A 25529-nucleotide genomic window follows, 5' to 3' on the forward strand; every position below is an offset into this window, starting at 1 on the left:
GGGGAGCACAGCACGAGCGTTTTGCAGCAATCACTGTTACAAACGGCCTCTTCCCAGGGGGGATCAGCAGGATTTTGCCCTAATGCTAACCACAGTGCTGCTGAATGGCTTTTATGAAAACCAATCTACAAGAAACACGAGGGTTGACGTGGTGCACTGGGAAATGCCCCGAGGTCTGCCCTGCTAACACCTGTACTCCTACAGCAGGGCTTCTGTGTGTTTGTCCCCACGTGGGGTGGGGGCTCTGGGGGTCCCCACTGTCCTGGGGGGTGCAGTGCTCCATCCACGGACCCTATGTGACACTGTGCAGTGCTGCAGCTGTGAAATCCCTGAGATCAGCTCCGAAAGCGCACCTGGGGAGCACCGATAATCCTGAAGTTAGAATGCAGCTCTTGAGCAACAAAAAGCCAAGGTTCCTAGAAACCGCCTGGTATTTGGGGTTGGGCTGTTGAAAGGGGAAGGATATCCCACTGCTGCTGCTGCTCGGAAATCTCCTTGCCAAGAAAGAAGATCCTGGAGGCTTACGCTAAAGACACCGGGACTTATCTGCTCAGGTGTTACAGCAAACGGCACCATGCAATAAATATTCCTGGGAGCAGAAGAGGAGCGTTCCTGGCTCATTTAGACACGCGTGGGCGAAGGCGGGTGTGCACACAGCATCTGCTGATCCTGGGCAAAACAACAGGCAGAGAGCTCAGCACGCACCACGCTCACTTCTTGCTTTGGGCGCCATCCTCCTCCTCCTCCTCCTCCTCCCAGCTCCTCCATCCTCAAGGGAAGCCACGCAGCCTCCTATGGGAACCTCCTAGGACAGCAGTAACCCTTGCACCTTCCCTGTGACAAAGGGGAATGCAGACCCCAGGCTGGCTATGTGTGGGGGGCCGTGTGTGCTGTCAGCTGGCACACACATGCCACGCTTCCTCAGCAGTGACAGGATGAGATGGATCTTCCTCCTCCTCCCGTGGCACTGCCCAGCCCTACTGAGTGCCCAACAAGTCCTCCTCCTGTCGTGCAGAGAGGGCTGTCTGACAAATTAAGACGAAATGCGGCCTCGTTTCCAGCTTGGCAGAAGCTATTTTAGGTTTTGAGGAGAGATTTGAATTGAAAGCTCAATAATCCCACAGGATCGATGGGCTTCCCACCTGCGGCTGAGATGGGAAGGGAGAAGAGGAGCGCCCATCTGTGCCAGCCTCGAGCATCACGCACTGCATGCAGAGCAAAGCTCAGCACCCCGCATCACCTCCCTGGGCAGCAGCACGGCCAGCAGCACAGCAGGGACTGCACTGTGACCCCTGGGTGGGCACTGAGCCCCTCCATGGCTGCCCCGCAGGGCCGAGCTCCCACCCTGCACAGCGCATCAAAGCAGCAGCTCCATTCCAGCTGCCCAGGGTTTTAAAGACATTTTATCTTTAATTAATTCCTTTGAAGCCTTTAGCAGATGCAATCTCGGCGCATCCAGCAGCCCCTCTCCCGTCCCTCCTGCTTCACCCCCAGCAGGGCAGAGTTTGCCCACACCACACTCCGGGCAGCAGCACAGCACAGGGCAGCACCCGCAGCCCCATGGAGACGGCCACAGTGGGGTCCCCAGCACTGCCCACTGCCAGCAGCACGAGCCCTGCTCCAAGCACGCCGCTCACGGCGCACGATGCCAAACCCATTGCATACCGGCCATCAAACAACCATTAGGAGCAGCAGACGGCACATAAAGTCTTCTGCCTTATAAAGCACTTAAAGGTTTAATTAAAGATGGCTTTTTTTTTTTCCTAATCATACAGACAGAAGAGCTTCAGACAACTCAGCAAGCGTGAGCAGTGCCCAGATTTCAGCAGTCCCTGACTCACCCCTTTGGCTGAGCCGTGCCGGCAGCACAGCGGCCCCACAACCTTTACCTCTCCCGGCACTCAGGAATGTTAATGATTTCTCTCCTTACATGCTCCGTCGTAAAATGGATCTGACAGCCCCCGAAACAAGGAAGCACATCTTTGAAAAGCATAAGCATAAACTACGCCTGGGTGAACATATTGAGGCCCCATCTGACTGCCATCAGCACTCTTGCCAGGCGCTGAGCAGACATAGGTGGCACCGGGATAAACACACCTGATTGTCAGTTTACTTGCTGCAAAAAAACAAAACAGAAAGCCTTGCACGACACCCACCACCAGCAGAGCCGCACGCACCATTTTGCTCTTTTCTTTTTGGATGCTAGAAGCAATCACTTGTCTGCCTTTCTCCTCCTAAGCAGGATATTTGCTGTTCCACGGGAATTTTTAGCCCTGTTTTTCTGCCGGTGAGTCACAGATAAATGGCTCCTGTCTCTTTTTTTCCCCTTCACCAAGCAGGAGAGGGGTGAGAGGAGGAAGACCTGAGTGAGACTGCTTTCATTGCTTGTCCAACCAACCGCTGCTCCGTTGGCTGCGCCGGGAGCCAAAGGGATGGCACCCACAGTGCCATCGTAACCACGGGACGGGCGCTCATGTCCCCTCCTTGGGGCCACCCCAACGTCGCCCATCCGCAGGGAGCTCCTGTGATGTTGGCCCATCTGTGATGTTGGCCGAGGCAAAGCAGGAGTACAAACAAGTTACCTAATCCTCATTTGTAACCATATGTTTTCCCAGGCAGAGAACAAACACTTCCAGCCGCTGCTGCTTATGTAACTGAGAGGAGCAGTGGAAGGAGAAATGGGCTTCTGCGTGCGCTCCACCAACGCCCCGTCGAGGCACAGCTGGTCATTTGATGTGGGGTTGAAGGTGACCCCGATGCCCTGCAGCTCCCTCCTGCCATTCCCTGCCCAAGGGGAAGCAGGCAGCAGTGGGGTGCATCGTCCCATAGCGGGCTGGGCAGTGTCAGCTGATAGCAATGTGGGCTGGAGGTCCCCTGGCTGCTTAACATGGATGATGGCAGCAAAAGCAGACGTGGAGCTCAGGCATTTTTCAATCTGGGGTGGATAGGCTGAGATCAAGGCAGCCTTTAGCCCTTAGTACCCACTCCAACCAACGGACAAAGCCCTTCAGCCTTTAGTATCCACCACACAGCAGAAAGGAGATCATTAATGAAAGCTCTGATCCTAGAGGAGCTCCCTTCCTTCCCAGGGCCAGGGCTGGGGGCTGCTGTGCTCCTCCCAAAGCAGCACATCTGACACGGGAAGAAACGCATCACACCCCATTCCCAAAGCCTCCACCAAAACTCATGTCAGGAACTGTTATCGACGCTCCATGGCTAATTAAGCCAGCTGATTCTAATGTGTTTTTTCTAAGGTTGTGTAGGTTGGGAGCTTTTCACTGCTATAAATAATTTCTTTGAGGTAGGGAAAAACCAACCACGGCGTCACTCCTTGCTAGATAAATTCATCGGGATTAAGATTAGATCGTAAAATTCCTTTTCGTTTTGGCTAGAAAATCACTGTGGGCTAAAAGCAGTCAATGCACAATGAATATGTTCTGTAAACTGTATAACAGTATCCCACAGTTTAATACTGGTAATAACAAATATAATTTGAAATAAATGGGAACCTGCCTTCTCATCCATGTCCATGCAGCAAATAGTGCTGGTGGAAAGTATTACAGTAACTGAGTGCTGCACTAAATTTGATTACGGAAGATGGTTTGTGGATGTATACTGATAATAGGAAGAATACAGCAAGCTGCTAGAAAATGTCTCAGTTGAAAGTGATGATTCAGAGCTTCCATTTTTTTCCCAAGCACTCATTTGAAATCACATCCTTATCTCGGAGCTGGGCAGTGGCAGCCCATGTCACAGCACCCGGTACAGGATCCTCTGGATGCTGACTCGCCACCCACCCCGGTGAGTCTCCACCATGGGCTGCAGCTCGGCTGTGCCCTCCAGCACCACACTCAACCCCTGGCATCACTACTACCACCCTGGGCTGTTTCAGGATGGAGCCAGAACTGAGCATAGCATCTGAGTGGTGATGTGCTCAGAGGCCCTGGCACACACGGAGCAGCTGGGACTGCAGGAAAAAGCACACCCCAACCACGACAACCACAAGACAAACCATGACAACTGCAAGACAAACCACTCCAACCAATGGATAAAGCACCCCAACTGATGGACAAGCCAATCCAACCAATGGACCAACCACTCCAATCAATGGACAGACCACCCCAACCGATGGACCAACCACTCCAACCAATGGACAGACCACCCCAACTGATGGACCAGCTGCTCCAACCAATGGACAAACCATCTCGACCAAATGACAAACCACCCAACCACCAGACCAACCATCCCAACCACCAGACCAAACTTGAGCATCCCCAGAACCATGGCACAAGACCCCGTGTTCCATCCTGCAGATGGCTGAGCGCGGCGCTCGGTGCCTGGTTGGTACCTGCTGTGTCCCCCAGGCCACGGGGTGGACGTGCGTCCTTTCCACCACTGCTGTGGCCGGCAGCTGGCTCAGCAGTGCTGGGACGGCCACGGGGCTCCTCGATGCCGGGCGTGGGAGCTGGGCTGCTGGGGGTTGGCGCAGTGGCAACGGTGGTGGCGGCGGTGGTGGCGGCGGTGGTGGTGGTGATGGTGGTGGCGGCGGCGGTGGTGAAGATGCTGGGCAGCGTGCTGCTCTCCAGGGAGTCCTCCTCACCCGTGGGGCCCCAGACGATGACCTCGGGCAGCGCCGTGGGTCGCCCATCACGTGGGGCAAAGCCACGGCCCCGCAGCTGTCGCCGGGCGCGGGGCAGGGGGATGGGGGGTGGGCGGCGGGCACGGGGGGCACAGGGCCAGGGGGGGCTGGGGCGGCGGGGCTCCTCGCTGCCCCCTGTGCTCCACAGCACACCACGGGGCAGTCTGTGCCGCTGTGCCGACCGTGGTGAGAGACGGGTCCCGGCGGGCTCGCAGCTGGCAAGGTCCATGGCGAGGTGGAACATGGCTATCAACATCCAAGCATGGCTTCCTAGCGGGCAACCTGACCTGCGGGCAGACACAGAGCGTGTTAGAAAGCAGCAGAGTGCAGACGGCACGACCAACCCCCTTCACAAGCTGCGGAGCAACGCTCATCAGCCCGGCCACGTCTGACCCAGTGACACTCCCAACCCTCTCAGCACTGGGACAGGACACTGCCACCTCCCTGCCACCCCAAACGGCATCGCGGGACGCTCTGACCACCTGCTCCCCTTCCTGCTGCCCACACGGTGACAGCACAGACACCAAGAGCAACATCAAAGCCAAGGCTGCATGCAAGATCATCATCTACGGGTGTCCTCCCATCTCCACCGGGAGCAGCCAGGGGAGCTGACCCAAGGGATGCAGCCCTCCCTCACTCAGGGCTCGGGGTACAGCGGTGCCAGCAGGGAGCTGTACCAAGCGCTCAATGAGTTAGCGCATGGGAGCGCACGTACGCTCGCTTCAGCATGTGTAACCCACTTCCCATTAATCAGGTCGCCGTGACTCAAAAGCAGCTCTCGCTCTTCCCGGGCGCAGGCTGGGCACGCAGCACGGCTGGCTGCAGCACTGAGAGCCCCGACGTGTGCCGGCTGTGTGCGAGGAGCAGAGCCCCCAACACGGCAGGGAGTGATGAGCAGCCGTTCAGCTGCGCCCTCGCTGCACATCAAATGGGAACCACGCCGAACTGTCAGCAGGTTAATTATTTCAAATGTGGCTTTGATGTGGAGTGCCACCGTTATTTCATGTCAAATCCCTCCTTCTCCTCCGGCTGCATCTTGCCTTGTAAAGCTCTGCTCTAACTCATGTCTCCCCCTGTGATGTCAGCTCATGTGAAGCGCAGTGTTTCGCTGTAAGACAACACCTGAAATGCACAGGGGTGGGTTTTTTCCTGCTTTTTTTTTTTCCCTTTCCAGAAAGAAAAAAAAACAAAACAAAAAAACCCAAAACCTCATTAGGCCAAAGCCCAAAAATCTTTACTCCATTTTATTCAGCTTTTACACAAGAAAGACTTTTGTCGAACTCAGCAGGAGTTAATGAGAGCTTTATATGCCTAAATAGACTAATCCTCCGCAGCGCTGCACCCCGTAAAGCCATCGGTAGCACTACCAAATGTGCATCTGGTTGACAGAAGAATTTGTATACTCCCTCCGTGCGTGAGCAAATGAAGCCAATGGAGCTGACCTGGATACTCTGAGGCGCAGTCTTTTTCTGTTCAAAGCATCTATTTTTCTTCTCCCTCCCTAATTGGCTATTTTTTTTTTTCTTCCCAAAGCATAACAGCTTTTATTTCGGGGAGGAAAAAGGCGATGCACGGAAAGAGTGCAGAAGGAGAAAGGGAAGAGCCAGAAACAGACGACATAAAACCAAAATAGTTCAGGCTGGGGGAGGAAGAATTTCAAGATGTGAAAAAGTAAAAATAAAAACACAACACAGTAACAAATCCATCGCTGGTGCATTTCTGAGAGGGCAGCAGAGCTGAGCTCAGCACCAACGGCCGCTCCTGCACCCTCTGTATTGGGGGCACCTTCTGCCCGGGTGTGGGTGCCATGGGTTTGTAAAGGGATCCGGGGGTATCTGCCCTCCTGAGCCAGCTTTATGGCGCGGGGTTTCGGGAGCTGAGCTGCAGTGTGAAAGCAACCGGATTTGGGAACAGAGAACATCCCCATGTGCTGCACATCAGCAGCTCAGAGAAGTGAGAAGTCAGGCACCGGGTACCCAGAGAGCACTAAGAGCAGGTTCACCTTAGCAGTACTCACAGCCACGCTGTCACTCCAGCGGGCGTCACGCTCCATTTTAGCCTCTGCTAACTCTCAATCTGATCTGAAATTTCTCCTTGTGAGGACAGAGAGGTGCAGGCACCCCCAGCGCTTGGCCGGGCACACACACAGCAGCACGCCTCGCTGCCTGCCCGCTCCTCCCCGAGGAAGGAAGCAGTGCACATGAGGCACTTTTATTAATAACTGCCAAAGGAGGAGAAGGAAAACGCAACCAGCCCAAACTCAGCTGTCGCCACGTCCCTGCTGTTGTCTTTCAGGAGCTCAAAGACAAAATAATCGCTCCCCAGTACTTGGGCTTGGAGGCTCACAGAGGAAAGCAGATTTCTCCCCTCTTCCCATCTTCTCCTGCTTGCTGATGACATTCCCAAGTCGCAGCAGCAGTGGCGGAGCCTCAGCGCACCGCAGCACCGGGCAGCTCACGGGGCTCAGCTCCAACCCAAGCATCACTTCAGTGCTGCGCTGCAGCTGGGGGCAGACACAGCGTGCAACCCTGGGCATCGTGTGGGTCACAGCACAAACACCACACCCAAGCACATACAGGGACGTTCTCCCTCCCACCCTTTCTGCCCAGGCTCACTCTGGCTTTCAGCAATGCCACTGAGGCACTGTTACCTCCCGAGCATCCTCCTGGGCGCCCCATGGGCTGGCATGGCACCAGGAGGCGGCTGCTGGGTGGGAGCTGCGAGCCCGGTTACCCCTCTGGGATTCGGTGTGCCACGCCATGCAATCTTTGGAGGGCTTTGCAACAACAGAAGAGAAAGTGTCCTTCAGAATAAATAGCAGCGTGTGGGAGTTGCCGTCGCCAAGGCAACGCAGGCGATGCACGCAGAGCGGCGCTGGGGATGCGGCAGTGCCGGAGGCTGCGGGGGTCCTGGGGCTCTGCTGGGAGCAGCCCCTCTCCCTGACCCCACAGCAGGCAGGGGGACTGAAGCTCACTGCCCCAAAGCTCTAACCCCAGTGTCCTGCAGGTGCCAGAGGTGACAACACACAGGACAGCCCGGGCAGCAGGGCCACGTCTGCCCCAGAGATCCATTCTGGCACTGCCCCAACTCAAGCTACTCCATGAAAGCCTCGTGCCATGGGCACGCTGAAACTCGGGATGCTCTGTGCCCCCGTGCCCCTCTCACAGCTGGGTGCACATCCCTGCTCGCCCCCCAGGAGCTGCAAGTCGCTGCTCTGCGGGCTGCCGGTGCGACTCAGAGGACAAACCATCTTTGCTGATGCATCAAACAGCACAAAATCCTCCTCCAACAGCTCGAGCTGCACTGCTAGGCAGGAAGAAGAGGCCAAGGACCAGCAGTGCCCTCAGGGACCCACAGGGCAAAACTGGGGTTGTGGTTATCCACAAGCGCTGCCCACCTCCAACTATTCTTCCCATTGCAAAGGATGGAGGGGAATGCATGGGGAATTAATGCTTTCTCTTCCTTGCGGAGAGAATGGGAGCGTTATTCCTCAAACTGAAGGGGAAGCCCAAGAGAACTTGGAAATTCAGTCAGGAAAAGAGCAGAGCAGCAGGAAGATCTGAAGTGAGGGAGTCCCTTTATTGCCCTCCTTGCCCAGGAACCTCCCTGCCCACGTACAACCAACTCCCCCTGTGGCTTCATGGCTGCAAGAGGGCCTTATTTTCATCCAGCGAGAGAAACTCCCACAAATATTTACATGCCCCTGCTGACAGGTACAAGAACTGCTGGCTGATTTCAATGCAGCTGCTCAGGTAATTATAGTGATTGCATGCACCGGGACCACGGGGGTGGGACCCCAGCAGCAGCCCCCACCTCGCTCCAGCAGCGTGGAGACAGAGCAAGTTAAAAGGGACCATGAGGCAGGGTTTAATTTCCTGGCAGAAATAAAAACACGTAAATATTTAGTCATTTGTTTTCCCTCCCTTTCCCCCTGCTCTTTCGAAAAGGGCCAACTCAGACATCAGCCATAAATTTCCGCCAGTGAGATTAAATCCCTCGGTTGGAGGCACAGCAGAGCGAGGGGGAGAAGCCGGCACGTTTTGCATTTGAAGCTGAGCTCGTGACAGCCCACGCCAACACCACAGCACAGCCCTGGCCATGAGCTCCACGCTCCAGGCATCCTCCAGCATCCCAGTGCATCCCAGTGCATCCCAGAGCATCCCAATGCATCCCAGAGCATCCCACGGAGCACCCACCACAGCACAGTCTCAGCCATGGGGATTTTCTGCCTTTCAGCTCTAAGCCCTTTGCTGAGCAGAGGTGATCTCTGTTTGCAGGGGGATGGAGATACCCGAGCAGAAGGCACTGAGAGCATTTCCGCCAGACCTGCTGCCCTGGGTGATGTGTCCTCCCCATAAGAAGATCCTTTTCCAAATCCTCTCCGATGCAGCCCTCTGCTTTGAAGAGCAGGGAGGCTGGCACTTCAGAAACAGATTAACTCAAGGACCAGCACAGGTCTCACCTCTCCATGCTTTGCACCTCAGTGACATCGCCCCAGTGATGCTGTCATGCCCAGAGCAGAGGTGTCACTCCCACAGGGCTCTGCCCATCGCTCCCCTTGGGAACACTGAGGCCATGCCAGTTCCCTGCCCATGGACAGAGCCTCATCTACTGCAAGGAGCCCGAGAGCATTAAGAGAAGCACTTGGTTAACTGGCATTCTCCAAGCATGGAAGAACCTCTCATCTAAGATTCTCTGCCCTGCCATTACCACCTCTGTTCTCACGTCTCCCTCATCACCACGTGAAATAGTGTGGCAAACCTGGGCCCAAGCCATGCCAAGGAGGGAAAGCATCTCACACTGCCTCAAGACAAAGTGTGCTCCTGCCCTTTCTCTCCAGGTGCCGATGACATTCACGGAGCCTGCAGGAAGGGCACAGCAGTGCAGGGACAAACCCCTCTGCAGAGCTGCAGCTCTCGGTCCCACAGCCCACGGGGTTGCACGGTGCCATGGGACGTGGGTTAATCCAACAGCTGCATCACCGGGCTGAGCGCCGCGTGCTGGAAATCCCTGCGCTTGGTCATTTGTCAAAGCAATTAACCAGGATCAGGGCCACGGAGAGGCTCTGACAAATTGCAGGACACAAATTGTCAGCAGCTTGCAAGCCATTGGCAAATAACCCATTTCAGGGAAGCCTCAAAAGACGCACTCGAGTGTGACTCTATAGGGCAGAGCAGCAGAGGTGCTGATTCGCATCCTTTCACACGGCGATGTTTGCTCTCCAAAACTGGCCCCTTTCTCCCATGACCGTGGAGACACTTCACAGGAGGCAGTAAATGCAGAATAGGCTGATTTTTAATGCAGGATTATACAAATGGAACCATTCTTCCATTTCATGCCTCGTGTTAGGTAATGTATTGGTATTGCACAGGGAATCAAGGTTATGTCCTTGTTTTGATGATTTACGAATGGAGCACTTTACATCTCCAAACAGCGGGTGGAACAGAGACAGAACCATTCCCAGCAGGAATGGGAGGGCTGAGATGGGTGATGCTGGCTGCTCCCAGCATCCCCACGTCGGTGTGATGGGAACCACGAGCATTGGTGCGGGAGGAGCATCGCTGCCTGCGGGCTCTGTGTCCTACACCGGAGCTCAGAGCACCACGGGAATACTGACAGAACTCCCGGGGTTTGCAAGGAGAGATGCTGCTGCACCTCAGGGCTGACTTTCACGCTGGAGCAAGGGGAAAGCAGCAAGTCCTTGGCCACAGCTGCCTCCTCCCAGCCCCGTGTTTCTGCACCACTCCTGCAGCGCAGCGACCGTCCTTCTCTGCAAAGCTACAAAGCCATTGCCATGGAAATAAAGCATCGCCATTGCCTTCTGGGGCCAAACACCCCTCGGATGGGCTGGGAGGAGGCGAGCAGCAAATTCCCATGTGTGGGTAGCAGGGATGGATGACACCATTGGATGGGGGGGGCGCGTGGAGCGGCATCCCAGCACTGCGCTGGGGCACTGCGTGGCTCCGTGGGACAACACAATGCACCCAACTCCAGCTCTGCCCAGAGCATGAGTTCCTCCAAGGTGATCATCAGTGTGAGAAATCAGCTGCCAAGGTCTGCAATGCCAGGGCTGGGTATTCAGGTGCAGCAGCCGGCTCAGCAGCACCCAGGTAAATTAAATGCACCACATCACCATCTCTTCCTGTTACAGAACTGAGCTTCAGGATTACCTACTAATAAAAGTGGTATTTAAACAGCTCCTGAGTTCCTTTGCTCCCCCCCCCCTCTCTCCACAAGTAATTAAACTGACAACACTTCGTGTGGTCGAAGGGAGAGGATTTATGACAACAGAAAATGAGGCAGAGGGTGAAGCAGCCCAAAGCCCATTGCCAAGCTGGGGACCAGCAGATAACCCTGCTTGTCCAGGACCAGCCCAGGGGGATTAATGCTGCCCTGGCATCCCATGTGCTCCCGCAGTGCCAGGCAGCAGCAGAGCTGCTCCCATCCACAGCACTCCTATGACTGCCTTCAGCTCACCCAGCTGCAAATAAATAATTTTAACATTTGAATAGCAGCGAGTGGGGAAGGCATAATTAATACCCAGCGGTATCTCCAATATGCTGATCCTGTAGCGCAGCCACTGCCAAGGCTGTCAGGGAGCAGATCTGGCTCAGCAGTGCTGCAGCCCCGTCTGTTCACACGTTTGGGTCCTGTCCTTCCAGCACATGGAAAGGTCGAGCCCGAGGTGCTGCCTGCACCCAAATGCACACTGTTCCAATGCAAGACCATGCCAACACCCTGCAAAGAGTAGTGTGTCTTGCAGAGCCACACAAGCAAGAGCAAAAACCTCAGAAAAAGTCCGAGCAGGCATAAGTGATGCATGTTGCAAAGGCATGAGCAGATCTGTGCCACAGCAGCCACGCACCTGGTCTGTGCCACAGCAGAGCCAAACTCTCAGCCTGGCTTTCAATCTCAGCCTGTTTTCCACACATTCCAATGGATGCCAATGGCATATGGGTTAGGGTTATGTTGATGGGATATGGGTTAGGGTTAGGGTTATGTTGATAGGATACGGGTTAGGGTTATGTTGATGGGATATGGGGTGCCCAACATTCCCGTGCACACCGCCATGGATGCTGGTGGGACGCAGAGTGCTCAGCATCCCGTGCACATTCCAATGAATGCCAATGGGACGCGTTGTGCTCAGCATCCCCATGCACACTGCAATGGATGCTGGTGGGATGTGGGGTGCCCAGCAGCCCTGTGTACATTCTAATGGGTGTGGATGGGATGCAGGGTGCCTGGCATCCCTGTGCTGGGAGCACCCGGCACGGCACCGCCGGCACGCACGGATAACAAGCAGCACCGCAGATCTCCAGCACAGCCTGACTTGCTCTGACAAGGACACAGCATCTGTTATGGGCTGTTTTACCCGCTCGCGTGGGATTATTTCAGATAGGATTTGAAAAGCACCGGGGGCGGGCGGAGGAGAAGCCCAGGAAGGCAGCGCGTGCCTTCAGGCAGGGAAACGTCTTCAGCAGATTGCTGCGTAAAACCTGAGCTCGGTTATCCACCTGCTGCTGCTCCACAAAGCTCCCAGCCAGAGCTCACACAGCACCTGTGCATGGGGCGGCTGCCCCGGGAAGAGCCGGAGCCACACCAAGACTTGAGCTGCACGCAGCCCTGCTGCTTCAGCATCGCTCAGCTCAGCACCAACACATCCAGCACAGGGAAAGGGTCCCAGTGGTGCTCAGCTCGCCCGAGGTGCACGCACGCCCAGGGCTGACCTGGCAGCCGCAGTGCCCGGGCTGTGCCAGCAGCACTGAGCAGGCAGCGGCCGAACACAGCGTGCATTTAGCGCAGCGGGGCCGACAGAAGGGCATTTCATCACACTGCCCGCAGCAACACTCGCCGTCTGTCCCGCCTGCACAAAGGGCGGCTGTGAGAGCTGGCTTTCAGGCTCGAACCTGCACCTGTCTCCCATTTATCTCCCTCCTCCCCCTGGGATTTTGCACCAGCGTTGGGCATCGGGCAGCAGCAAGAGCTGCGACTGAGATGCAGCCAACTGGGAAGTTTCTCCCAGCACCATTTCCAAAAAATCTTCCAGAAAACTCACGATTTCAAGCTCCAATCTGCGTGAAAAATGGAGATAAGAACCCATAGAGCTGCCCTTTCTGCCACTGCCCCAAGAGCTGGGCACCCCCCCTTCCAAAAGGGTATTTACAGAACGGGGCTGCTGAAAGGAAGGGATTGCACGGGGCAGTAAACCCGACGGCTTAGAGCTTATCCCTGATGCAGTGAAGCATAAATAAGGACAACGGAGTTCAGCTGCAGGCCCTGTCCCACCAGACCGCACCCCAGCACTAAGAGGGCGCAGCACCCCAGGGCCCCCACAGCACGACCCCCCCTTGCTCCCAGCAGTGGGCACAGGCTGACAGAGGAACGTGCATTTCCCTGCAGTCACAAATGAAGAACGAGGTCACATCCCTGCTTCGCTCGGGAGTTTTCTCCCTTTTCCATGTGTATATCCCCTGTGGAATCCATCCACGAACAAAGCAGGTTCTGCTCCCCCAAAACCCACTCCCAGGAAGGCGCAGACCCTCCCCAGACCCTAAAGAGTTTTCCACAAAGTCACGGGATGAACTATGATGACTTCTGACGTTCTGATGCCAAACCAGGCCTTACGGTGCCCATGGGCTGCACGAGCCCAGCTCAGGACTGCCAGAACCCATGGCTTCCCTGCAAAGAAGCTGAGTGCTTATCTTGTTTTCCGAATTAATGTGCTCAGGCGCATCATTACAGCATACACGGGAAACACTTTGATCTAAAAAAATAAGATAAGTCGGCTCAGTGTGCATTAAGTAGCAGCTTAACGAGTTTTAAAACAAAATAATTAAAATGGGTTCATTATACTGCTGTAACACAATGCGACTGCATGGGAACGGCGCATCGGAGTTCACAGCGCTGCCTGCTGAGATATCCCACATAACGGAGAACGCTATCGCTGTGACAGAACCTGAGTCAAGAGCATCTTCTAATGTGGTTTGTAATGATGATCCCCCGAGGAGCTCTGCTGTCCTGGGAAGGAAAATGAGCCCTGAATCCTCTGAAGTGCCGCTGCCTTCATCCCCATCCGACAACCATCCTACAAATGCAACTGAGCCGGGCAGCATTGCCAGCACTGTGCCCATGGATGGTGTTATCTCTGTTCATAGAGTCATAGGATCATTAAGGTTGGAAAAGACCTCTAAGACCATCGAATCCAACCATCCATCCATTCTAACCATGCCCACCAATCGTGTGCCTCAATGCCACATCTCCACACTTCTTGAACACCTCCACGGATGCTGACCCCACCGCCGCCCTGGGCACCCCGTGCCAATGTTTTACTGCTCTTTTGGAGAAGAAATGTTTCCTAGAATCCAACCCGACCCTTTCCTGGAGCAATTTAAAGCCGTTCCCTCTTGCCCTACCAATTCACACTGCTGTAACTGAGATCCAGCCCTGGCTCTCCTCATGGGAAGTCCCAGGCAGCTCCACGAACACATGGATGCGCCGTCTGTCATGGAACCTCAGCAGTTGTACAGGGAAACGAAGAAAGGGAGAGGGTAAAGGATTTCAAAAGATCCAATAACCGTTACAGAAATGGAGGAGATGAGAGAAATCAAACTACTCAGAGCAAACAGGCAGATAGCTTTCAAGGAGCAAGAAATACAGTACAAAAAAAAAATAGAAGCAAAGCGCGCTTTGAAGGCACGAAACGTCAATCTGAGAGCTGGGAGGAAGCAAAAGCAAAAGGATCCTGGCGTGTGCTGGGAGCACATCCTGGCCAGGGCTGAGCACCAGGACCATGAGCTGCTGGGGAAGCTTGGGGCTGAGTGTGCTTAACAGGAAATAGGGAACAGGCCAGAAAGCTGAAGAAAAAAAAGCAAAAAAACCAAAATAGAAAGCAAAGGAATAGAAATAGAAGGCAAGAACGAAATCCAGGGCAAAGACTCTTGATCCTTTCATACAGAGGTTTAAATCCCCTGTTAGCGCCGAAGCGTTTCTTTTCCCACGGGAGGAGCAGCTCTGCGGGCAGCACAGCTGGCAGCACTGCCCCATAGGGGAGCTGAGTCACCCAGCAGTGCCCGGCCGGCACGGTGTGGCTGTTGGGCACGCGGCTCTGGGGGATAACTGCCAGTGGGTCAGAGAGCACCGCGCTTTGCATCTCATTTTTGCAAGGGAGATTAAACTTCTCAGAGCTTCAAAGGAGACGGAGGTCCCAGCCTGGCAGATCGGCGGTGACAAAAAGCCTTTGCTCGTCCCTTGGGTAAAGCTCTGCACTATATGCCGTCTCCCGCAACGTCTCTGCTTTCCACATTGCCCATGGGACGACCACAACCGTGCCCACCCCAAGTCACCCCACGACTCCTCCTTCACTGCTGGTGTCCTACAGGAGCAGGAGAGGAACTCCAGGGGAAAGACTTCATTAAAAAAGAGAAGAAGATGAAACTCTTATCCCTCAGCATCAACGCTCAGAAAGAGCAACCTCAGCCAAAAGTTATTCACACCTGAAGACAGAAAGGATTAATTAGAAGCGTGCAGTGCAGCAGCCTGAGCTGGGTGCCAGCACCGTGTCTGCGTGCCAACAGTGTGCACATGGAGGGGGGAAGGGAGGAGGCTGGGATTGCATCCCTTCCTGCAGGGCTGCAGGGATCCCATCCTGCACAGCACATCCCGTGCACAGCTCCCAGAACAAACGGTCCCGTCCTCATCCATCACAATGAGCAACGTTTATTTTGCCAGAGAATGCGCCACTTTGACAGGGGAAATTCTGAATATTTCACTTGAGAGGATGCAAAAAGAGTAGAGAGCCTCTTAGAAAACCAAGAAACAAAATGATGAATAATATGTTCAATCTTCTCAAGGAAAACTTAATAAGAAAACCTATGAAAGGCAACTACTTGTAGAAAACGAGTTTATTCTTCTCAGGAGCTCTTTGGAAGATGATGCATGCCAACATCTGAGATTGCAGCGCTTCTTTTATTTCATGCAAAGCCACTCCAGGCTCAGCTGGAGCTCAGGGCACGCAGAGCTGCTCCCAAAGCTTTGGGCTTCTGCAGGGAAAAAGCAGAGCCTGGTGATGTCCGAGGTGGGGGTGGGAACGCAGCCGGCATCAATCACTGACGTCTCATTGGGTACTTAAGTGGATGTCCTAATCCATGTCAATTAACTACCGCTTCATTACTTAAGTCCCGCAGCCGAGGCGGGGAGATGCTATCGCAGCACAGGAGCACAGCTGGGGTCACGTATGGATGGTGGCAATTAGAGGGCCACGTCCCTGGAGGCGGTGATGCGGGGACAGCCCAACGCACCGACAAACCCCGGGGATCCCCCCGGCCCCTTCTGCCATCCCAGCGCCGCGCGTTCTGCTGACAACATAAATTAGCACTGTTAGCTCTCGAGAGCCGTAAGTGTTGTCTTGTGAGCAGCAATCCATCAGCTCTCCCACACGCAGCCACAATGGCTTTATGTACAGCCAGGATGCCACCATTATGCGATTCACATTCCCCGTTTATAGAGCCGTAAAGCAGCGCTGGAGCGTTTATCAAGGAGAAATTCTCCTGAGCATCCCGGGGTGCTGCAGGACGGATGGAGAGCCAGAATGAGGGTGAGAGACCGCAGCAATGCTCTGCAAAGCACACTGCAAGGAGCAGGGCTGCTCACGGTGCTCTGGGCCATGCACACAGTGGGTCCCCTGGCTTCTCCCACATTAGGGCACGTGAGCACTGACAAGCTCTGGTTGTTCCGTCTCCAAGGTCCAGGCTTGCGTTTCTCTTGCAAGAAACACGTTCCCACTCTCTGACTGCATGTTATTCTCGAGGCAGCTTTTACTCAGCCTTTATGTTGAGAAATGAACCCGGAGCGCTGTGGGATTTGCAACGCTCCCATCCGCTCAGCAGAGGGAAAGCTTTGCTGAGCTCAGTGCTGCTCGCCTCATCCCGACCCGGGCCAGCAGCAAATTCACAGCATGGGTTCTGCCTCTCCTCGCATCAGAGCTGAGAACGAAGCCTTCTGTGAGCAACGAGCTTCATTTCCATGCTTCGCCCAGCTGAAGTCCATGCAGTTTCTCTCCCCCGCAGGCAGCGGAGCGCAGGGCCGTGCTCTCGAGCAGGCAGTGCCTGGAGGCGCTGCTTTCCATGCAACTGAGCATCCATCTCCAGCCAAGCCCCATGTCTGCTTCTTTTATTGCCATTGCTTGGTACCAAAAAGGCTGAATCACTCGAGGGAGCACCGCATCCTCCCATGCTTGGGGTCACGTCCTGGGGCTGAAGCTTGAAAAGCAAAGATAGGAGAGAGCTGGGGGCTTCCTACTCGTAGGGAGAGCTCCAGCCCCACATCCTGGATTGGGGCAGGGAAAGCACAAGGCAGCGTGGCCCCATGGCTGGAGCACCACCAGCACCCAACCCCACACTTCTATGCCACGGGGAGGTTTCCCTGTGGGTTGCTGAGGCCGGAGAGAGGAACTGATAAAACCAGAGAGCAGCAGCAGTTCCATGCCAGACAGAACCTCATTTCACGAAGAATCCTCGCAAAACCAAATTAATGTTGAAGGATAAAGATAGGTAAACCTCCCACAGTTAAGTTCAGGCCACAGAGGCTCAGTTTAAATCTCCCAGCAGTTCTGATTTAATCAATGTATTTCAAAGTGAAATTAGATGAAGTACATCTCCATCACAGGAAATTATGTAAGCTATCAAAGTCTGGAGGTGCAAGTCCCAGTAAGAAAAGCCAGAGGAAATATTCACATCAGCCTTAATTCCATCTTTAAAGAGGCAGTTCAGGTCCGGATTTGGGTGTTATTTGAGAGAAAGAAATCATCCCGACGATGAATGGCTCATCCTGGAGTGAGGAACCACTGCTGTTTGGAAGGAGGATGGGAAAGCGCTGACAAGGCTGGTGCCTGCCCCCTCCTCCCAGCACACTGGGCTGCAAAGAACTCCCAATGGAAGAGCTTCTTATCCCAAACCCAAACCACACTGGGCCTGAATCACCACAGCCCAATCCCTCATCACCAGCACTTAATGAGAGCGATGGACACGGCCCCACGGTGCAGCCCCAGCTCCTGCTCCTCCAGCTCAGCATCCCGATGCCTTAATCCCTCCTCACAGTCCTCTCCCTATTAGCTATCTTTAAAGGCTTAAGCATGCATATATTTTCATAATGAACCTCAGACGTGTCTGGAGTCATAGATTATTCACACCCTATAGAGTTGTTGTGTAGCAGCTCTCCCTGCTCGCTGTCAACCTGTATACACACACAGAGCTATAAATATAAAGAAGAGATGCTGGGAGCCCTCTCGGATGAGGACAGGTAAGAACCAGGCTATGGGGCCGCCCGGAGAGCCGCCCTGCACTTCGCTCTACTTTCATTCCACACTCTATGCACCAAAGAAAATTTAGCAATCCCTTATTTTCAGCAGATGACTGTTACATAAAGCAAGCCCGGGCTGCAGCATCCGAACGCCTCGAGCAGATGGGCAGCAGCTTCACACATCCCATGGACCCGCATGACAACGGAGGCACAACCGGCGGTGACGCAGGCGCTGCCTTTGGGGAGCTGATGGGGGCACACGGACACATCCCCCCCCCCCACCACCTGCCCTGCTGCAACCCCACAGAGCCCAGCTTGAGCCGAGCCATGGCTCAGCCCTATCCACACCCCCACGTGCCCGGCAGTGCTGTCACAGTTACCCACGCTCCAGGTAAGGGGCTGCTGAGCGTCGGCGCAGTCGCTGCTGCCGCTGAGGAGGTGCGGAGCGCTGCGTAACAGTGCAGTTCATCCCAGCATGAGCGTGGCTGCGAAGTGCCGGTGGCACCAGCTGAATCTCCGTGGCAATCAATGCGCCCGGGAGCAGCCAGCTCAGCCCTGCGTGGCTGCGGGATGAGTAAGGGCTCCTCGGTGGAGGCCATTAACTCCCACTGCTTGCTGCTCTCATTACTTCCCAGACTGCGAGGCTTGCATCTTTGACGTGCGGCTGCATCTACATCTGACAGCGTGAACTTGATGAGTGGAATTCATGGGAAATGTTTGCTTTGGCAGGAACGGTCGGGCCCATAAAGTTCCCTCAGCGCAAACATACAGGGATGTGTGCTTTGAATGAGCTGCTTTATACAATCAGGAAGAAAACGGCCAACGATATTTTTTGCTCGTGCTGCAAATCACTCGGGAGCGAAACGCTGTAAAAACCGTGGCGTATCGTTTAAAAGAGGAGAGTTGTAGCTATGGGAGGAGAGTCAGCAGGCACAGAGCCGTCGCCCATCACACGCATGCACTGACACAGCCCAACGCACGCACAGCTGCTGGGTGTGCTCCAGGGCCAGCAGACGGCCCCCAACCACCCCCACACCCGTGGGCAGAGTGGAGCCGGAGCTCAGCTGTAAGGCTGAGGCCGTGAACCCAGCCTGCTCGCAGCTCTGCGTGAAGTTCCCATAGGTGAAAGCAAGGAAAGAAGCATTTTCAGCATGTGGGTTTGAAGATCCTGCTTTGCTCAGCTTAAGAGAGCACGGCTCGTCTGCAAGGTCACGGAGCTGCCACTGCCCAGGGGCAGAAGGAATCCGACTTAAAAGGAGCAGCGCACACAGCAGCATCTCCCCGTGCCATCCAGCACAGGGTGAAGCGGGCGCTGGCGAGGTCTGCTGCTCCTCTCGGAGCTATTTTTCTGGTTGTCTTTGAGAAAACGAGGGGAAACGGCATGGGAAATGTCAGAAATAAAGCCAGAAGCAATTAGAGTTAGAGAGAAGCGGGAGCAGCAGGCAAGGTTAGCAGGAAAGTTATCTCTTATTAAAAATAAAACACAGAGGGACTGCAGGCTGACGGGGTGGTGAGGAGGACAGGCTGGCAGCGAGGATCCAGGGCATGCAGCAAAGCAATTCACTGGGCAATTGGAGCAGAGAAGCAGCCGGCAGGCTCCCATTTCCACGGCTAAACTCCTCACAGAAATAAAAAAGCAGAGGGCGTCCTCTATTTCTAAGATTATAGTCTTCTCCAGCCCTGGAAACAGCCCTCCGGCTCCACCGCTCTATTCGTCTTCCACAAAAGAAATCCAAACCGGGAGGCACCCTGAAAAGCATCTCAGGTGCTTCGCCCAGGAGCAGTTCCTAAGGTCACATTAGAGCTGCAGATTCCCCATCCTTCCCCATGCAGCACATCCCCACCCGCTGCCCGAGCCCACGGTGGGGGCACAGCCACGGGGATGAGGTTGGGGCATGGGACTGCTGTGCCCATGGCTGTGGGTGCCCAGGACGGTGCTGCCTGTAGCAGATACGTGCCAGAACGCAACCGACGATAAACACAGATGTACAACAGAACCCGATGGCCTCTCCCCGTTCTTCGGCACAGAAAGAAAATCCGAGCTCAATTTTCACCTCCCAGGGCTTTAAATCCGAAGCTCGAGCCCAGTGCCAAAGCCTCCAGCGGCTCCAAAGGGCTGTGCAGAAGCACCCTTAGCATCACCCATCCCAACAGCAAGCGGGGCACCCTGCTGAGCTCCAGCTCTGCGGGACCCCTGGGAGCAGCAGGAGGGTGAGAGCTCCTCGAGGTGCTGCGCAGGGCTGCTCCATCCATCCATCCATCCATCCATCCATCCATCCATCCATCCCACAGCCACGCAGACCCCCAGGTCCCGCTCCCCGGGGACTGCCGTGCATCCCAACCCCCGCAGCCTTGTGTTGGGGCAGCGGGATGCTCTGCATGCCCGGGAAGCACAGCACGGTGCTGCTGAGAGAGAGCTGCAGACACCGGGAGCTCCGTGGAGGCAGCGCTGCCTGACCCGCGCCCCACGCGAACGCTCAAATGTTCCGAATGGGACTTCTCGAATACAAAATCGGGCTGGGGGGAAAGGAACACGGCGCGCATCGCGCAGCAGAGTCGCTTTCCTTACCACCTTACGTGCTTCACACACTGCTGCTTTAAACGTATTCTACCGAAACACGGTCAAAACAAACAAAAATCGGTATTCCTGCAGCTTTAAGGACAGACATGCAAGGAGAGGGCAGGGGCTGGGTAAGTAGCGCTCTCCAAACACAATGCCACGAAAATAACAAGATTTCGGCTCAGATGACTTCGCGGCGGTAATGAAAATGCGTTACATAACACTTTGCCTCCGTCTCCCCCGCTTTGCAATTCTCGATTAATCTACAAAACACATCCGTCCGGCCGGCCGTCTGCGGGCACCTTACGTGCCCGGGGTGCCCCGGCCGCGGGTCCCGGCACCTCGCTTCCCCGGGAGCAAAGCCGGGCGGTGGGGCAGCCTGCCGGGGAGCGGCCAGATAACAGCAAACAGGCAAAGAAAAAGCAGACGATACGACTCATTGAGCGGGGCGACGGAAGGGAGCCTGGAAGGGAGGCGAACGGCGGCTCCCCGAGCGCTTCCCTCCGAGTCGCCGGGCGCGATCGACTCACGCCCGCTGCCGCTCCCCGCCCGAACAAGTTCGCGATGGAAGTCCGGAGCCCCACCGCTGCCGGTTCCGCGGAGCGGCGCGCACCGCCCGGCCCTACCTGCTTCCCGGGAGCCGTTGTATCCACATGGTCACGTCTCCCGGTGCCGGCCCGGCCCGTCCCGGCGGGGCTCACCGCCTCAGCTCTCCATCCGTGCGCGCCGCCCCGCGCCCGCGGCAGCGCTCAGCGGCGGGGCAGGCGGCGCCCAGCGGTGCGGGCATGCCCGGGGGCCGCCCCGCGCCCGCGCAGCCGGCGCTCGGTGCCCTCAGCGGCGGCGGCGGGGCAGCTGCGCGCCCGCGGAGGTTGCGCGCCCCATGGGCGGCGGGGTGGCGCGGGGCCCCTGCGGGCGCGGTGCGGCGCGGTCGGGTTCGGCTCGGCGCGCCCGCGCGTGTGCGCGCACCCGCGGGGCGGGGGGCCGCGGCTTTGGGAAGTTGCGCGGGGAGGAGGCGGGGGCGGAGCGGGGCGCGGAGCCGGAGCCGCCGCTCTGCCGGTGCGGGCGCTCGGAGCCGCCGCCGCGGAGCGCGTCCCGGCCGCCTCCCGCCCTTCCCGGGACGCGGAGCTCGGCGGCCGAGCGCCCCTTGCCTGCGCATGGAGAACGCCGAACGCTCCGTCCTCGGCGATCCGCTACACACCCATCGCCCGCCGCTCCCGGAGCGCTCTCCGCGCCCGCGTTGCGCGCATCCGCTCCGCCCGGCAGCGCGCTGCGAACCGCCGCTCCGAGCGGCACCGCGTGCCACCGCCGCGCCGTCCCCGCAGGAGCCGCCGCCGCCGGGATGCGGTTTCCCAACGAGCAGCGGGAAGGGATGCGGCGCTAAGCCGAGCGATGGAGCACCGACAGCTGCAGGGGGAGCCGAGGCTCCGGCGCATCCCATCCCACCCCACCCCACCCCACCCCATCCCATCCCTCCCGGCTCCCGGGGCCGCAGCTGCTCCCCCCGCCGGCGGCACGAGCAGGCGCAGCGCGGCCCCAAAGTTTCTGCTCCCGTTGCTGTGCCTCCATCCTGTGCCCCCGCCGCCGCATCTCCTCCAGCCGCAAGCTCGGGCGTTTTTCTTTTTCTCTGTGCTCATTGAGAGTCTACGGAACGCGCAGAGAACGAGCGAATGTGTCGGGAAAGGCTTTGGGTATCTTAAGAGGTGTTTCATTAAAGCCCGGTGTGTTTTCTCTGTTTCCAGGGGTGCTGGCAGTAAGCAGCTGTTATTCATATAGCTCATTTATCAAAGAACTGCATCTCTTTTTTTTTCCTTTTCTTTTCTTTGGGGAAGGGAGATAAGCTTATTTGGATGCTATAGTGAAAGAAGCCTCTGTATGAATGTGGTGGTTGATTCTTCAAAGCTACCCTTGGTTACAGGTGAGAAACACCACTGATTTCTCAGCCAGAGTCAGTTCTCTTGCAGAAGCAAACCTCTACTGCTCCTCAGTGCGTGGTGCCAGCAAGGAAAAGGCATTAAGCAGCCACAACTCACACTGTGCAAAGCAGTCACACCAAGAGCAAGGTTAAGCAGAAATGAACGTCACTCCACAGCCTGCCTGAGCCTCCACATCCTCCTGCTTCCATATAAACAGGTTCTGGGAACACAAAAGTTCCTTTAAGCAAGCAGTGCAGAGTAAAGGTCAGCGTTGTCCCTGTGACACCCAACAAGTCCCTGCTTGTCACAGTGCTCCCTGTGGATGGGCTGAAGCTGCTGATGGGGGGGGGGGGGGGGGGAGGGCTGCCTCCCCAACAAGCACTTGCAGAATGAGGTCTATGAGTGTCCTAAATAATGGACAGCTTTGTTCCACTGTTTTTCTCCAGGTAAACCTTTGAGCTGTGGGCTCCTCTCCCCACCTCTATGGCAAGCTCCAAGCTGGAGCTCAGCATCTCCGCAGGCTGAGGCAGGGAGCCAGGAGACGCAGGGATACCCATTACATGCAGACCCAGAACTTTACCCACAGTGAACTTCATCACTGCAAATTACCACTGCTTTAGCAAAAACAGTATCAAAGCACAGCGTTCGCCTGGGCACAGTCCTTCTGCGGGCTGTGTGTGCTGAGTTGAAAGGAAAGGCTCAGTGCTGCTGCAAGCCCAGCGACTTTATCATCCATTAAACCTGGCCAACTGACATGAAAGGTCCTAATAGAGAGGAAGGGAAGAAGGGGCAATTTTCAGTCTCTCAAGAGCCTGAGGGATACTGGAATGCAGTTAAGTAGAAGACAATCAACTAAGGCTTAAACAAACCCAAACGAGCAAACATTAATGAGAGCTATCTTGTATCCAAAGCAAATCCTCTTAACTTATCCCCACTTAAAATATTTCCCCAGCTGTGCCAGGCTCACGGAGCTTCAATTGCAAGGTTATGGACCCACGCTGGGCTAGGAATGCGCAGAGCCATAGAACCACTGAGGTTGGAAAAGACCTCTAAGGTCAGCCATCCACTCAGGACCAGCGCTGCTCCCTGACCCATATCCCTAAGTGCTACACCTGCCCTTTCCTTGAATGCCTCCAGGGATGGTGATGTGAGCAGGGAGCTCAGGGCCAGGCTTGGAAAAAAAGGGGGAGGAGGGAAAAGCCTGCATTGATATGGCTGTGAGCATCCTTAGTGTTTATAAACACTGAGATATACATTAGATGTATATAAGCAGACCTCGGTGGGCTGTCTCAGCACAGATGGATGCCAATGTTGGCCCCTTTGCCCGGCTTGCCACCGAGGTTGCCAAGCAGTGAGGGATGGAGCTGCAGAGCGGCTGCACGAGGGAGCAGCCCACTGAGGAGCAGGAAGCATGAATTAGCCCCAATTAAAGTAGGAGGGAAGGAAGTCATTAGCGTGTTCATTTGCCTGACTTGTTCTGCTTCATTCCACCAAGAGCACAGAGTTCCTGCAGGCTGGTGCCAAGCTGCAAGCACCCACAGCACCCTGCACTGCTCCGAGGTGCTCACCCAGCCCCAGTTCTGGGAGAAAAGAGGGGTTCCCCACCCCACATCCACACTTCTTGGGCTCCCCCAAGCAGCACATTGGCTGCACCCACCCCACGTGAACCTGAATGGGTGCGGGCAGCCCCAGGGTCCCATTGCCGGGGGACCTTCCCAAGGAGATGGGTTAATTCCCTGCGTGGGGAGGGCAGGGCACTCCTGGCTGCAGCTGCCAAGGAGGAGGGAAAATTGCCTGAGTTGTTGTTACCCATTTCCCTTTCATATGGAAAAAAGCATAAGTGTTACTTAGAGATTGCAAAGAAGAGAGGGCTATAATGCAATTGCTTCCTCCTCGTGTGATCGCGCTTTGATTTTTGTGTTAACAGGGAACAGCATTCTGGAAAGAAAGCACCTAGCAGGTACCACAGCCTGAACTGCTCTCGTGGCAACGTGAGCTTCACCTGGGGTGCTCTGATGGGCCTGGGAGGCAGCGGGGGAGCTGGAAAGGCTGGGAGTTGGTGCACAGCATCATGGAACTGTCTCACATTCACAGATCGTGCGTGCTTCCTGAGCCCTCTGCAAGGCTGGTATGGATTCCTCTTGCTTTGGCTCTGTTTGTCTCATAAATCTCAGCGATGCTGACAGTTGGGCACGGTTTAATTTTGCAAATCTGAGAAATGATTGGGCCAATTTAGTTTGCATTTAAACCATTTGTGTTCACACGCTGGAAAGCCTTTTTTTTCTCTCTGCTGCTCCGTGCTTAGGGCCCCTATTATCCTCTGGAGCTATTTATCAATGCACAGCAGGTATATTACCGAACGGTCTCTTTGGTAAAGTGATACAAAATAATCATTCCTGTTCCTCGTCTGCTCGGGAAGAAAAGTGAGGCTGACTCTCATGCATGTCAGCATTCCTGAGCCGCAGTATTTTTGTATTACTGCAGGATAAGTGATTTAACTCAATAAGCTTTTCTCATAAATGGCGATGGTTGTATCAAATGGCAGAAGGTGCCCATGAATTCATGCAGCTCCATCACTGCCAGCTCCCGCTGCCACCCATGGGTGACACCAAAGGACACCCCCAACCCCACTGCCTGGGCCTAAAGCCCGCCCTGCAGCAAATGAGCAACCTCTAATTATGCCCTCTGATGACCACGCCTCCTTCGTGTGCACATCACAGCTCCTCATCCCCTCTGCTCCGTACAGATCTGTCTGCACTGTGCGAAGGATCGAGCAGATCCATTTTGTTGGTTAACTGATAGCCATGTTTGCAGTGTATGCTGGTTCTGGTGGGACGCTGCTGGTTCACAGCAGAGACCCAAACTGCCTGGGTAGGGTGCTTCTCTCTCTGGGTTATCATTCAAAGCTTGGTGAAGTGCTTTGAGAGCACAGCAAAGACAAAGCAAACCTGCTGTCTGGAGGCAGGGCAGTGATGGTGACCTGTGTGCCCAGGGCATGAGGGATCCCACGGTGCCCAGCCCTGACCCTGTGAGGCTGCAGGGATGACTGAGCTCCCTGCCTTTCCCTGAGTGCACAGAGCGTGGTTTTCGTTTGGCTTTCTCCTCCCCCGGGGAACGAGTT

General features: G+C 55.6%; 1 protein-coding gene across 1 annotated transcript in view; it reads right to left on the minus strand.

The window, feature by feature from the left end:
• Window positions 1-21246, minus strand: part of AJAP1 (adherens junctions associated protein 1) — a 37985-nt gene extending 16739 nt beyond the window's left edge. Inside the window, exons 1-2 of the mRNA XM_015297074.4 lie at window positions 21122-21246; window positions 4349-4926 (exon numbers count right to left, since the gene is read on the minus strand). Coding sequence (XP_015152560.2) covers window positions 4349-4926; window positions 21122-21150 — 607 coding nt within the window. The 5' untranslated portion in view covers window positions 21151-21246. The remainder of the gene's footprint in view (window positions 1-4348; window positions 4927-21121) is intronic.
• Window positions 21247-25529: the final 4283 nt, after the last annotated feature.

The sequence above is a fragment of the Gallus gallus genome, chromosome 21 (genome assembly GCF_016699485.2).
Source record: "Gallus gallus isolate bGalGal1 chromosome 21, bGalGal1.mat.broiler.GRCg7b, whole genome shotgun sequence".
NCBI lineage: Eukaryota > Metazoa > Chordata > Aves > Galliformes > Phasianidae > Gallus > Gallus gallus.